General features: G+C 39.5%; 1 protein-coding gene across 1 annotated transcript; it reads left to right on the top strand.

Moving 5' to 3' along the window:
• Positions 1–11,826: 11,826 nt before the first annotated feature.
• Positions 11,827–12,741, top strand: LOC122663170 (zinc-finger homeodomain protein 1-like). The gene is made up of 2 exons (XM_043858874.1): positions 11,827–12,502; positions 12,601–12,741. Exons 1-2 carry the CDS (start codon positions 11,827–11,829, stop codon positions 12,687–12,689), a joined length of 765 nt encoding a protein of 254 aa, XP_043714809.1. The 3' UTR covers positions 12,690–12,741.
• The last annotated feature ends 2,754 nt before the right edge of the window (positions 12,742–15,495 follow it).

The raw sequence follows: 15,495 nt of genomic DNA, 5'->3' as shown, positions 1-15,495 counted from the left end.
CAACTTAGAACCAAAATTTGTATTTTCTTTGTTATTTGTATCCCTTAATTTATTTATTCCTTTCCTCCCATGGGCTATTAGATATAAATATATCAACAAGTTGGGGGCTTGGAGAGCCAGCCCAGGGTGTGCATGGGACAGGTGCTCCTGTATCATATCACGAGTATTGGATGTTATCGGGATAGAGATCACTGCTTGGGTCTCTAGAGCATGCACATTCACACTGGTTAATGGGAGCACACGGACAAGTATTGTCTTGGCATGGGTGGGATTTTCGCCTTCCTATGGGGCCAGCATGGTATTTTCATGCATTTTTGTGTCTAGGCGTAGGAGCCACGTAGATCACACGACCAAGCATCGCTCTTTTTCCCTTTCTAATATTTAAGATTAAAAAAAACAAATATAATTTAAATTCCTCGTTTTATAATTATCTAAGGGGAAAAAGAATGGGCACACTACCAGGGTGCCCAAGTACATATGTTATCCTCACTCTTTCCCCTTTGGAAAAGATCTCTTTGTCCTCCTATGTCCAGTCCTGTGATTAGTGCACACCACTAGCTTACCGAAAGTAAACGGCATACCCAACCCTCTATTTAACAAAGTATAAGAAATTATTGAAATCAACACAAGCATTCAAATGTGTTACCTATACAAATTCATGATTTTCATAGAGCCTCAAGTTTAATGCAACTGAATAGGACCAAATCCTAACCAGGTAAGAGTGTATCAAGTATCAGGCCCCAAGAATTAGACCCAATTCGCACCAAATGATCAGGCCGGGCCTGGGTCCATCAAGTACTCAGAAGACAACTATTTACTCATGACCCACACGTATTGACCACCATGCGTATCCGTAAAGTCTGTTTTTGTGTTTTTTTTTTTGTTTATAAATTTTTTATTGAACAATTAAAAAAACACATTTGGAACAGTTTTGAGAAACAACTAAAAGAAATTCCGAAAAAACATAAACATAAACTTAACGCAAAAACTTGCATGATGACGGACACTCGCTATTCACGAATCACCATCACCACCATGGAAAAGAAGATATACTTCTGTTAATATGCAGTCCACACATGTTTCTGTCTTTTTGTAATGGTAGAAATATATAATTTTTTTTCCAGCATACCATACAATATTTGTTGATAAAAAAGTACTCCAAAATAACAAAGAACAAAATTTGTTTTTGACTCAGAAACAATAATTTGGAACTGAAATGTTGCCATACACAACCTTAGTGGTGTCTTGTGCTTTGCTGATGGCAATGCCGAAGGTAGAGCATCAAAATTCTCTTTTTGTTATTTATTCTAGTGCGTCTAAGAATGTCTGGACGTTAACCGGGTGGACTGAGGTGCCTAATACTTTCCTTGGTCCACAACATGACACAAATTCAATCTTCATCCGAATAGGTAGAATTGGAGCCATAGTTTGTTTGTGGATTTTACACCCTAATCCAGGTGACAACTATGTGTCATTTAGATCAGATCCTTTCTTGTTTTACTATTCTTGTACGGAGAGATCCTCAAATTGTGGTATATTAAGGTAAAGGCCAAGGGTTCCCCACACTGCTGGCATAGGAGAATCTCCCACACCACACTAAATCAATGTGAGAATCAATAGCATCAATAAGGGGCCCATTAGATCAGGGAGGAGAGAGAGTGTTAATAATGTGAGAGGGCGAGGGATTGAATCCCTACACTATTGTGGGGATCTTTTTCTCAAAGGTAAAACATGAAATGGGAAAATATCCATGTCAGGTTGTGTGCAACCTACGATCAGACACAGGAGCACACACAATCACCATTCTACCCCCTCGTGAAATAAAATTCCATCGATGTTGATGCTCCTACGTGTGCTTTCATTGGTCTCCGCACTAATACAACGGCCAAGCAACCGAGTAACAATCCCTTGCCCATAAGATAATAGTTTGATTGGGTTAATATGTACAAGAATTTAATTGATTGTATAGATTTTATAAATAATTAAACATGGGGAGATTTGGAAAAAGGAGAGGGACTCAAAGCTTGAGACAAAGGACGACTGATACGTCCTCAAAGTTCTCTTTAAGGGAGCAATTTGGAGTGGAGCGAAGAAGCTGTGTGGAGCAACCTACCTCGTGACGCAGGGAATAAAATCGTAATCTCTCTCTCTCTCTCTCTCTCTCTCTCTCTCTCACACAGCTTTCAATTCTTCTTTGTTTGTTTTCTTGCTTTGACCTTTGATTTCTTGTTGTTTCTCTCTCTCTCTCAGCTTTCAATTCTTCTTTGTTTGTTTTCTTGCTTTGACCTTTGATTTCGAACAATGGAACCTAATTGATGTTGGGCAAAAAAACCTTTTTCACCTTTGTGCAAGTTAATAGAGATACAAAATAATAACTAAGTACGTACAAAATAATAATACATTGAAATAAATCAAACCAACTGTAAAATAATACATTAAAGTTGAAAGGTGAGCTTTTCCCGTTGATGGCTATGCCATAGGTGGGTTAGTTTTCTTTTTCCTTTGTTTTTTTTTATTCGTCTGGGATTTTTACATTAAACACTTGTAATTTTTTCTTCAATTCTTAATATATCTTTGTTGACCTTTAGCCAAAAAACAAGAACATATTAATTTTATTGTGGGAAACCCATACATCGTAAAATGGAAAAACTACAAGACCTCGTCCAAGTAAAGCCTTTCATTATTTTTTTGCTAAAAGGTCATGTATATTAAGAAGGGAAAAATAAAGTACAAGAGGAGCTGGTCAAAAACCAGGAAATCAACCAACAAACAATCGAGTAGAAGCAAACCCCACATATGGCAAACCCATCAGTGGGGAAAGCAGCTAAACAAACAAACAAAAAATAAAGAAACAAAGTTAGAACATATTAATAAAATCTGAATCTAGGTCTTCTCTGAGCATCCACCCTCAGCTCCTCCTCCACACGACCAGGCCATGAAAGAATCGGAGTTGAGACTTCAAACTGAGTGCTGACTTTGCAAGGAAATCATCAATTGGATTGGTCTCCCAAAAACAGTGGGTAATTTTCTAATCAATGACACTCAGAAACCCCTGAAGAGCGAATTGATGTTGCCAAATAAACCTGTGTGCTTCAAGACCAAGGTAACCATTGCTTTAGAGTCGCACTCGATCCAAAGCTTTGGAATATGAATATCTTTCGCAAGCTTCAAACCAAGAACGAAGGCCTGAAACTCAACCACAAAATTTGAGGAAACCCCAATGTAGGATCTGAACGAGGAAACAACATTGGCATCCCTTATAACCCCCCTGACCCTGCTTTTCTAGGGTTCCCAAGAGAACATCCATTTATATTAAGCTTGAACCAGCCAGACTGAGGAGGGCACCTAAAAACTTCAATCATAGATGAGAGTCTTCCATGGGGAGCAGGGGTATTCAGTTTTCTAGAGCATAGAAGATCAGCAACTGAAGAAACCCGGCCTTTAAAACTTGGCACAAGAGATCGAAGATCCCTCAACGCCAAAGAGAACCTCATGCAGATTCTCCACTTGCATGGCTTTCAAACCCATCGGCCTTTGCTTTTTCAAAGCATTTTGGTTTACTTGCATATACTGAGATGGTGGAACTCTAGTAGATAGTTGTCGCTCCTTGGTAGATATTCTCTTCAATTGAGGTTCAACTAGTGGCCCTTGAGAGGGCTACTCCCCAATTCAAATCACCTATATCAACTATAGAAGCATCATCATCACCATCTACATCTTCATTGTCATGTCATATATTCCCCCATCATTATCTGTTGCGAGAGGAGGATCTGAACAAGATCAATGAGATCCTCAGTATGAATAATCCATTGAGGAAGTCTAATAGTTTTTGCCATTATCTAAAAATATAATAATATTTTTTTGCCATCAGAAAGATTAATGAATATCTTTCATTTGTCTTATCCTTTTCATCTTTTGAGCTTATACACTCCTTTTTAATATGTCTTCCTATTTGCAATGGTGACATGTAATCTCTTTCATGATTTGCTTTTACTTCTTCCTCGATTTTCTGTAGCAAGTGCTTCTTGTTGAGGTAAACCCAATGATTTCTTTCTTGTTTATTCATTAAACAGATTTCATGTCACTTGACTCACTGAGAGTACCCACATTTGATGTAGAATTACTAAGAGAGACCACCAGTGTCTCCCAACTATCGGATAATGAGTTGAGAAGTAACAAAGCTTGTAACTCATCATCAAACACCATCTCCATAGAGGAAAGTTGATTCATGATACTTTGTGTCTTGTTTAAAATCTTTTCTGTTGGTAGTCTTCCTTTAGTAGAACTCTTCTAATTTCTTCCATAATGAATGCATCTAGGTCTTTGTAGATATATGATGGAAAACAGTGTTATCAAAAAATTATCAGATAAATCCAATGATTTTCCAATCCAAGGTTCTCCATTCAGCATCAATCGTCTTTGGGTTTCGTTGTATTACCCTCTATGGATACATACAGATCCTTGCAGTATTGAAAGTCTTCCATCTTCTCTTTTCAAATCATCTAGTTGTCCCATTCAAGCTTATCATCCGTGTTGTGGTGTTTTCCTTCTTTTATACACAATTTCAAGAATCTCATTCTGATACCACTTGTTAGAAGTTAGGCACCCTTTCTTTAATGGTAGCTTTAAGGGTGAGTTCTACCCCTATTCCCAACACTTACATGTCGTTGTGGTGGTGGAGGCTGAGGAGGGTTGCACTGATTGCAAAGAATAGGGGAGTTTCATACAAGAGACACTAGACGGAGGAAACAAGGAAGACTGGAATATAAGATGGTAAAGAAGATTTTTTTTAGTATTTAAAAGGAGAGGGTTCTCTAAGCAAGCGGCATAGAGGAATGCCCCAATGAGATGCGGTGGAATGGTTTCGTACATAAGAAGGTAGCGAGGTCATTTAGAGAGAGAGAGAGAGAGAGAGTGCTAGCATACCCTTCACTTGCGACTCAAAGAACCTTTTCACATATTTAAATAATGGAAACACATGCTCTGTTCGGGAGCGTGGCCCCTAAGCCTACGCGGGAGCCAATAGAAGAACGTGCAGAAGCATCAACAAGGTCGGCATTTTGGCCTTTCATGGGGTGGGGGGGAGGGAGTCATTGTATCCTCCTTTATGTTTGGGCGAGTGCACACACTCTCAGACAGAGTTGTTTTTCCGTTAAATTATTAACTCATTCCCTAATCTAATAAAAACAATCTCATAAGGAGAATAGGCCAATTAATAACAACGATTGATGTTATTGGTGAAGCTTGATTTGCGGTTAAGATCTTCGGAAGGCCATTTCACCCTCGAAACGATCTCGGATTGCCAAAAAATGGCGTACATCCCTACCAAAGGCTGGGTGTTGTGTTGGGCTTGTCGAGATCTCCGAAATGATATATTTTGGGATATACGTTATGTTTTGGTCCGACCCTGTCCAATTTGGCAATTTCTGGGTCCAGGGGTATTCTTGTACTTCTTCGGGTTAGGGCTTCTCTATATAATGTTCTTATCTATGAGAGGACTGTAAGAGAGGTTTTGTAACATTTCCAGAGAATAGTGAAATTCGTTCTGTTGCTCGGCCGTGGATGTAGCTTCCATCTTGGGGGTGAACCACGTAAATCCTGTGTGTTTGTGTGTGCTTGTTCTTCTCTGTTTTTCGTATTTCTTCTGCAAATCGCCATTCTAGACGTTGTTTTCTTAATAATTGTTACTAACAAATGTTATAAATGAGAAAAAAAAATATAGGGCAAGGCTTCTCCATGGGAGAGCAAGGCCCCTGCACGTGCACGATGGCATCAACAATAGACGGTCATTATCACTTTTCATGGGGGCAGGATGGTCATTTCACCCCACATCTCTAGCCATAGGGGTACACTCCCCTCACTGAGAACATTTCTCCAAAAATATAAGTAAAATCTAATGTCATATAAGAAGGAATTGTAAAATTAGCATTTGGATTATTGTTTCTTGTTATATTCCATGTAAAGGGCAGCTCCAGCCCAAAATTGGGGGACTCGGCTCCTGTGCGTGCAAAGACTGCCTTACCCCTACCCGATTGCCTTGCCCGAGCAGGGGTAAGACGGTCTTTACATGCCTCATTGTGTCCAACGCTGCACATGCAGCCCGAGCAAGGTGCTGCACAGGATCCTTTTGGAAAATTGGGCACGAGAGTTTGCCACGTGTGAGTTGTGAGTCCATAGAAATGAATTCTCGGGGGGGAAGTATCCACTGTCCTGTGAGGTGTAGTAGTGGGTGAGAAGGCCTTAATCGAGTCACCCTCTATTAGAATTGATAGCTTAGCCTCCGAAAACGAGACGCGCGCGATAGTGTTGCCTCTCAACTGATCCAAGTAAGGAAGCCCTTGTTAGTTGCTGCTCCCCACATCGCTCACAATCCCCACATGCTAACCCCAGTGTCCCAAAACAAAGTCACCAAACCAAACAATTCCCCACCAAAATTCGAATAAAGAGAGAGAAGACTAGCTTTCCTTTTGATAGATTTCTTCTGATTGGAATGGATGGAGAGAGACTGTGTGTGTTACAATGTTTCTTTCTTCCTAATAATTGTTTAGTAATAATAGTTTGTCTTGAAAGCAATAGATTAAGAGAATTGAAGAAACATATGGAGAAGAACTGCAATGATGAAAATGAGAGTTTAATAGACAAAGGAATTCGCCTTTTACCCCCCATTCTTCATATCTTCAAACCCAACAAAGCTGTTATTGTTGGTGGTGGTCGCCATGGTGGGATTGTCAGGCACTTAAAAACCATTCTCCCAACTCCAAACTTGCTTTACTCTCTCTCTCTCTCTCTCTCTTGAGATCACTCAACAAGCCTCTTGTTGTGTCCATTCATATAAGAAGAGAGGGGCAAAAGAAGGATCTTGCCCACCTGCCCAAGTGGTCCTCATCATTTCTTATTATCTTTTTCCTTGATCTATACTAAAATTCCTTACTCACATAGCAAAAAACTGACAATGACAAATAACTTTTCTACAATCTCTTCTTCTAAGTTGAGCAAAATAAATTGGAACAAGCATTTATTTATTGGGCAAATTACATGTCACCCCTTGGTTTTCAAACGAAACTCAGATCACTCCCTGATTTTTTACAAAATTCAAATCACCCCTTCTATAGAAACGGTGTTAGTCTGCTGTTAGTTATTGGTGTGAAATGACTATTTTACCTTTGTATTAAAACATTAGAATTAAATTTACAATACTATCCCTCCTTCATCTTCAACATTGGTCAAGGGTAGTTTAAGGATTTAAATTCATTTAAGTGGCTGACATCATCACTTAACAGCATAAAACTAACAGTAGAAACTAATTTAACATATTGGGGTCTAAATCAGGGGGTGATTTGCGTTTTTTCAAAAATCAAGAGGTGATCTGAGTTTCATTTGAAAACTAGGGGGTGACATGTAATTTACCTTTATTTATTTAAAGAAGAAGCATATGTTATAGATCCTCAACGGTGCGTTGCCGGTAGCGGCCTGTGCGGCCCAGACACATCACCATGCGCAATGTCTGTCTTACCTTCGTTCGGTAAAAAAACTCGGGCAAGGGTAAAGTGGACATTGCGCATGATGATGTGTCTGAGCTACACAGGCCGCTACGAGCCACATGCCATAGAAGATCACAATCCTATGTTTGAATGTATTAAATGTTGGAGTAAGAAAAGAATTCTATCAAGCAAAGTAGTAAGAAAAGAAAGGAAAGGTTTTAGCAAAGAAAGAGAAGAAGTATACTTGTATACAATTTGGATCCTCTACGTCTGGCAGCGTAGCAGTCTTACACAGGTAGGGTGTGAACCCCACCCGAGCAGGGTGCTCAGGCAATGGGTAGGGCAATCATTTCGCCCCTGCCTATGTCTGGCGGCACAATGGCTGTTACGCTGCTCGGCCGTAGAGGATCAAAATCCTACTTGTGTATGTATTATGGATGGATCTTCATCGTCTACGGGCAGCGTGTTGTAGAGAATCTGAATTGATTATGAATAGGGAAGTAGGGATGATGTAGTATAGTGCAAGACAAAGGGTGAAAAAGCCAAGAAGTGGTGATTATGGATATAGTTGTTGCAACAACAGCAGTGTTGGGATGGGAGGAGACGAGATGAAAGCTTGGTGGTGGCCCCCCAGTGGTGAAAGGACTAAAAGAAGGTAATGGGAATTGGGAAGAGAAAAGGAGGAGGAAAGAGTTGACAGTTGAGAGAGGGTTTGTGTTGGGCCCTGGGGCCGCAATCTTGCAAGACAGCGAAGGAATGACAAAGGCTGCCATAGAATAGAAATGGAAATCACGGTCTTTCCCCTCCTTCCACCTTCCCCCTTCTCCCCCACATCTCTTTTTCTCGTCTTGTCACTATCCATCTTTTCCTTTTCCCCGCAATACTCTCTCTCTCTCTCTCTCTCTCTCTCACACACACACACAAGATTCTACTGTTTCAACCACGAAGTATCATCAAAGGAAAAACAAGGCACAGTAATCTCTCTCTGTAAAATTTTTTTTACTGTTTCACATTAGTGAAAAGCATCTTTCTCTCTCTCACACTCACAGTAGTTTCTACTGTTTCAACCACGAAATATCATCAATGTAACGGAAAGTAATTTTTCTCCTGTTAGAAAAATTGTTTCCCACTGTTTCTCAGTCATCAACTATTCCTCGACGGAAAGAGCAATGAAAGGGTTGGCATCGAAGAAGAGAAGAGAAGGTTCGTCTCACTGTTTCAACAGTTCAGGTCACGAGAGAGAGAGAATATAGGGAAGAGCAGGACTCAGGGTCAGGGCTCAGGACTCAACCAGTGCCAAATGGTGGTGCAACGCAGCACAACTGGCACCAGTCAATGCGTGGGACAGTTTTACACTTACGCCACCACCCAGACAGAAGGCGAGAGACAGAGAGGTTTTCCGGCAGCTGACAATGGCGGGGTCTGAACTCTGACGTACAGTGTCAGGGCGTCGCATCAGACGTCGCCATTGGCTGGTTGTCTGAACCTACAAGGGTCATGTGAACCCCAAAACCCGGGTCGGGTGGAACCCATACATACTTTTTCAGTATTTAGTACTAACTCTCTAATATCACCTCCACACCCCCAACATAAATATTTCTCACCTTCAAATCCCCAATCCCTTTTTTAATTATTGCTTGTCTCACTTTCTGTCCGTAACTTCCCTTCATCAAGTCCCAAGATAATTATAGACTCTCTCTCTCTCTCTTCTCAATTCTCATAATCAGAAACTATTCCCAATCCCCACACTTAATTAATTAATTCATGATTAGCGAAAATCCAATCCATCCTTTCAGTCTTTCACTCTTTCTCCCTTCCTCGTGCATTCCCCATACATGCAGATCTCTTGTAGGTTAAAATTATACAGTGTTTATCACTCTTCGTACAAACCCATCTTCCCAATCTCCTAGCCGTCCGATCAATAACATAAATAAATCAGACATCCAACATCTACGTACATTTCTCTGTATAAACTATTGTTTTTTTTAACACCAAAATGGTTCTTCCTTCGCAAGCTTAAAAGATGATCAAAATTTTTCTTTCTAGTAATGGCCACCTGTGAAAGCCCATGCGAAGTCAGGTATAAAAATGACTACTCTACCCTTTACTCATTTTTTACTTTTTTATTTTTTAACTTTATTGTGGTTGAAGTGGAAAGGACAAATACGATCAAAATAATGTCGTCACTTATGCTAAAAATAAATAAGCTTTACAGGTGTTGATTTGATTGCCTTTCCTGTTTCTACAGTTCTATTATTTCTATGCTTTAATAGACATTTAACTTAATAGTCAAATCAATAATAATTAATAGGGATGCTCTTCTCTGTGTCACAGCATAGCTTTCGTCTAGACACATAGGATGGGCACAATGATCATCTTATCTCCCGCACTGACTGCCCATGTACCTATATGCACCTTGCACTATGACCTGCAACACAGAAAACATTCTCTCTAATTAATAATACGGAGAAATAATGATTATTATTATATTACTATACATGTAATAAAAATACGAAATTTAAGTAGAAAAATTAAGGTGGGGAAGGGGGGGGGGAATAAGAGGATGGGCAGAGAGAGATGTTGGGGGTAGGATTAAATGCAGGGTTGACGCCAAAGAAGCGTCACGCATTGTCGAAGAGGGTCACACGTAGCCAGAAGCCTTAAATGCCGACTGTTTAATTTTTTCACAAGTAATTTCGTGTCTCCAGTAGTAGTACAAAATCCTCTCCAGTGCACATCGAACGGATGAACGCTGACATTAAGGTGCGTGCCAACCTGCCCAGCTGTCAGATGTGAACTGGATGAACTGGAGAGGGTCCGGACTCACCTAGCCCCCACCTTCTCCATTCTTTCTCTTCCTTCCTTGTACGCTAATGTTGAAACACTATATACTTTTTCCTAAATTAAGCTGTCACTTCCCAAACACACCCTTGTGTAAAGGGTGTCAATTCGTTTATTGGTTCGGTTTGGTTTCAGTTAGGTTGGATCGGTTTTGTTTGATTATTGGATCAATTCAAAATCAAACAATTACAAAAGTTTTGATTTTGGTTTGGTTTCGTACAAGTGTTTTGTTATCGGTGTTTAATCAAACTACTATTAGATTCGGTTCAGTCTGATCAAGTTTCTTACATGTATAAATTTTGGGTTACTACCAGTCCAATCTTAGTTTTTATCAAGTTCAGTCTGCTTTTCAATTCCAATCAGTGCAATCAATTGATCTGATCTCGGTTTTTTGTCGGGTTCAATGTTTTTTTTCAGGTTCAATCTATTTTTTGATTCCAATGCAACCAGTGCAAACGATCGGTCCACTCTCAAATTTTTATTAGGTTCAGTCTACTTTTCAATTTCAATCAACATAATTGATTAGTTCGATCTCGATTTTTAATCAGTTTCAGTCTGCAGTACGATTCCAATCAATGAAACCGATCAAAATCCGATTTGATTTTGGATTCTATGGGTTCGATAAAACCCTACGAGAAACTAAACCGATAAAAATTCATTTTGATTTGAGCCTAGTTTGAACCGGTTGATTTCAATCGCTTTGACCGGTTTGGAGTGGAACTTTGACACCCTTACCCTTACACTACAAGCATCAGTCTTCCGAATACGACAAATTAACCTGTGCAGAGGCATTTTGGTCTATACCTATCGCTTCATCGTACCCGAGGTGGTTTCAGTTGGAATTATCTTAACAAAAAGAAGATTAAAAAACTCCTCATATATGACGTCGGTCACAGAGGTAAAATCTCTTCCCCCTAAAAAACCAACCACAGTAAATATTCCAACACAGTAAAAAAAATCTCAAACCCCTTAGATGCTTCTCCTGTTTGGTTTAGGGAAGCAACTCAAGCAAGCGACACCAGACATACCCGGTAACATTTCAGCAGTAACCGGCTGAGGCAAAAGGGAATTTTTTTTATTTTTTTTATTTTTTTTTTATTTTTTTTTGGGTTTCCTGAGTGAAGAGAGAAGAAACGGAAAGTATATGAAAGGATTTGGAGGAAAACAAGTCTTTTTTGCAGGCAAGGAGAATTGATGACCACACTCTCCTCCTCCTCCTCCTCCTCCTCCTCCTCGTATCTTCTCTGGGCAACTAAAGAAAAAGTGTTGCAGAGGATATCCAGAAAAGGGTAGTAGTGGTTGGGTAATTGTACTGAACCTTCATCGCCGGCGGTGGTAGGGCCGGTGATGGATCTATTAGCTTACTTTCTTTTTTTTCTCTCTCTTTCTCTGATCATCTTCACCATGTGAGATCAATTACAAGTTTATTCTCGCTATTAGTCTTTACTTTACCTTACTGAGCAGTAAAATAAAGACAAAAAGTTTTAAGAGAAGAAGGGGGGAAATGGATTATGGAGAACATGAAGAGCAGGAAGATGAGATGGGGAGATTACCCGTTTCAGCGACTTACGAATCGTTGGGGAACTCGTCAAGACGTAAAATGGGAAGTACAGGAGGAGGAGGAGGAGGAGTTGGGGAGGCCGTGAGAAAAACGTCGAACAGATACAGAGAGTGTTTGAAGAACCATGCGGTGAGTATCGGTGGACACGCCGTAGATGGATGCGGTGAGTTTATGCCGGCAGGAGAAGATGGTACACTTGATGCACTCAAATGTGCGGCGTGTAACTGTCACCGGAACTTCCACCGTAAGGAGATGGATGGAGGGTCTTACCACCATCAATTCAACCCTTATTACCGTACTCCTGCTGGGTATCTGACGGTGGCGCCGCACCATCGGCCGCTTGCACTGCCATCGACATCAGGAGGTGGAGGACATAGCAGGGATGACCAAGAAGATATGTCGAATCCGAGCGGAGGAAGTGGTGGTGGTGGGAGTACGAAGAAGAGGTTTAGGACGAAATTTACACAGGAGCAGAAGGACAAGATGCTGGCGTTTGCGGAGAGACTTGGATGGAGGATTCAGAAGCACGATGAAGCCGCCGTGCAGCAGTTTTGTAACGAGACAAGTGTCAAGCGCCACGTACTCAAGGTTTGGATGCACAACAACAAGCACACTCTTGGTAAGAAAACTTAATAAAGTTTCCCCAATCTCAACTTCTTCTCCTTCTCCTTCTTCTGTTTTTTTTAATGTGAAGCATTGGAACCACTACTACTTCAGGAACAAGAAGGCCGGAGAACAACAACAACACAACACAGCAGTACCAACAAGAAGAACAAGAACAACTAGAAGAACGGGAAGTTCTATAAAGAATTATCTACCTTTGCTTCCATGGGTGATTTTAGTTGCTCTTTTTTTGGGGGGTGGGAGAGGAGGGGGTTTTTTTTTTTTTTAAATTTCTTTTCTGGGTTTTGCTCCTCCTGCTGATGTTAATTGGATGGATAGCTTGAAGTCATGGCTTCTTTAGTGCATTATTGTGGATGATGATGGGTCACTGCTCATATCAACCAGTGTTAGCTTCTTCTTTCTATTTCTTTGGCACATAAGGGAGAACTCTTTAACTGTTTTTCTATTTGTTCTCCAATTAATAGTAGATTGTTAGTCTCTCTCTCTCATCTAGACCAAATACTACTGAATAGGACTGTTGCTAGGGTTTTACTGTTAATTTTTAGATGTTTAGTGTTGGTGGAATGCCTGAAACTCTTTTAGCTGGTTTCTCTCTCTCTCCCTCTCTCTCCTTTCTGTGAGTTTTATTAAAACCCTAACCCCTAACGTGTTTGACATGCAAAAGCTGCAATTTTGATTTCCATTCACATCTGTCGTCTTCTCCGGATTCTTGCCCTCTATTCCTCTCATTTACTTCTCCTCAACTTCCCTCTTATTTCTGATTTCGGAGCCCAAAAACCCTGAAATTAAGACAGATGTGCTTACAAGCCTGAGAAAGGGAGAGAAATGTGGGAATGTTGAAATATTGATCTTTTGCATCATTGCATGTGTGTGCAGTTGAGTGATTTTAATCCACTTTCTTCAATTTTTTTTTTCCAAACCTCATTTCCTGTCTTCCATTAATGCAATTTCTTCAATGTTTTAAGTTTCCATTTTCCATTCTTGCATGTATGCTTTGTCTGCTACTTCTCTCTCATTTCTGCGCTTCTTCCTCAGTCTGTTTCTATTCATTGCCTTATCTTCCACCTTCCTGAGCTGCCATGTTACTTCTTACACCCAGAGAGAGAGAGAGATGATCGTTACCTCTCATTCATTATTTTCATTTAAAATTAAAAATTAAAAAATAGGTGTAAATTTACGCTGTAAATGTACAGTTATATGATTGCCCCACCCTGACCAAGAACGGGAAATGTCGAATCCCATCAATTGCTGGGTCACCTCGGGAAGGGTGACCTGAATTTAATGAAATTTTTTTTTTTCATTTATTTCAGAAAAATTTCTCTTTCTCTCTCTCTCTCTTCCTTTGAGATGGGAGAAGGAGAAGAGATAGAAGTGCCCATTCTTCTTTTTGGGTTTTCCTTTAAAACAGTTCTGTTATTTTGCTTATGGGAACATGTGGGCACTTAAAAGAAAACAAAACAAGATTCATAATAAGATGCTCATCAACAAACACATAAATTAACTTTTGTTATGTTCTTCTGTTGTCTCTGCAATTACCCATGCTGGATTACATCACCACCATTTCCAGCTGGGGTTTCTGGTTTTGGTACGATTACATTACAAAGCTTAGAATATGTCTTGGGATCTGAATCATCTCTGAGAGCTAGAAAGCTGTACCATAATGTTCTACTTTGGTGATTCAATCCTCTGCAAACACATATATAAAAGCTACTCTCTATTAAGAAGAGTAAATGGTGAGGTGGGTATGTTAGTTTCATCCATTTTAATGGGACCTTTTAGCTGTCAAAATGGAAAAAAAAAAAAAAAAAATTTGCTTTGAAGCCACATGGTATGGCAGACTAACCTTGTGGTTTGTAATTCTTGATGAATCTGATACCACAAAAATATGGAGATGGGTGTTGTTGTTGTTGTTGTTGTTGTTATGTGTGGACCCTTTTCAATTAGTTGTACTCTTTTCTATTTTTATGTTTTTGAAGAAGAGATGTTAGATGTGTAAAAGCTATGTGAAAGACATTTAATGGAAACTTTCCTATTTAAGGTCCTTTTGGATGGGAGGAACCAGGTACGTAGTACATGTGAAAAATAGAGGCTGAAGAAGCAGAGCTTGAAATGAGGAAGTATCAAGATATTGATGTCTGTGCTTGCCTCCATCCTTTCATGGAAACTCTTTTCTTATTTTTTTTTTTTCTTTTTTGAGTGTTCTAATAGATTGTTATTTGTAAGATAAATGTGGTACAAAAAGTGTTTATTTTTTTCCATAAATTACAAATTTTTCTTAATTATACATGCATTTGCACTTTTTTTTTTAAAAACAAAAACCCAAAAGAAAACAAATTCCTAGCTATTTCTGTTTTTCAAAAATATTGTTTTCTACTTTTGCCTTTTGAAAGTTGAAACAGGTATGTTATAAGGGAAAAATTTTGTACTTCAAAAAAGTGGAAATGTATTTTTTTTAAGAGTTACAGTAGACTTAGGTACCATTTGATGATGTTACGTGTGTTTCTGTTTTGTTTCTCATTAAAAACGTATTTTGGTGCTTTGGTTTATAGAATAACGTTTCTGGGTTGCATGTTTGATAAACCTGTTTCAAGAACGTATCTAGAACACTTTTAAAACTGTAAAGGTGTTTGATAAAACCTGTTTCTATCACAATTTTGTAATGGTTACTATAAATTACAAAAATGTCATTAATACTATAATCCATATAAAGTTAATGATGTTAGGACATTAAAAATTATTAAAGAATCCACCATAGGAAATGTCTCATTTATTTTGGCATCTTCAAAACCAAAGCAGCAAATAAAATTCATGCAAATGTGCAGCGTGCAATTGTCAAAGAAACTTCCACCGTAAGGAGACGCATGGAGGACCCTACCACCACCAATTCAACCCTTATTACCGTACTCCTGCTTGGTATCTGACGGTGGCGTCACACCAGTGACCGCTTGCACTGCCATCAACGTTAGGAGGAGGTGGAGGACATAGCAG

This window comes from Telopea speciosissima, chromosome 5, assembly GCF_018873765.1.
Source record: "Telopea speciosissima isolate NSW1024214 ecotype Mountain lineage chromosome 5, Tspe_v1, whole genome shotgun sequence".
Classification (NCBI taxonomy): domain Eukaryota; kingdom Viridiplantae; phylum Streptophyta; class Magnoliopsida; order Proteales; family Proteaceae; genus Telopea; species Telopea speciosissima.
Note: the sequence above shows the minus strand (reverse complement) of the source record. Positions and strands in the feature narration are given on the sequence as shown.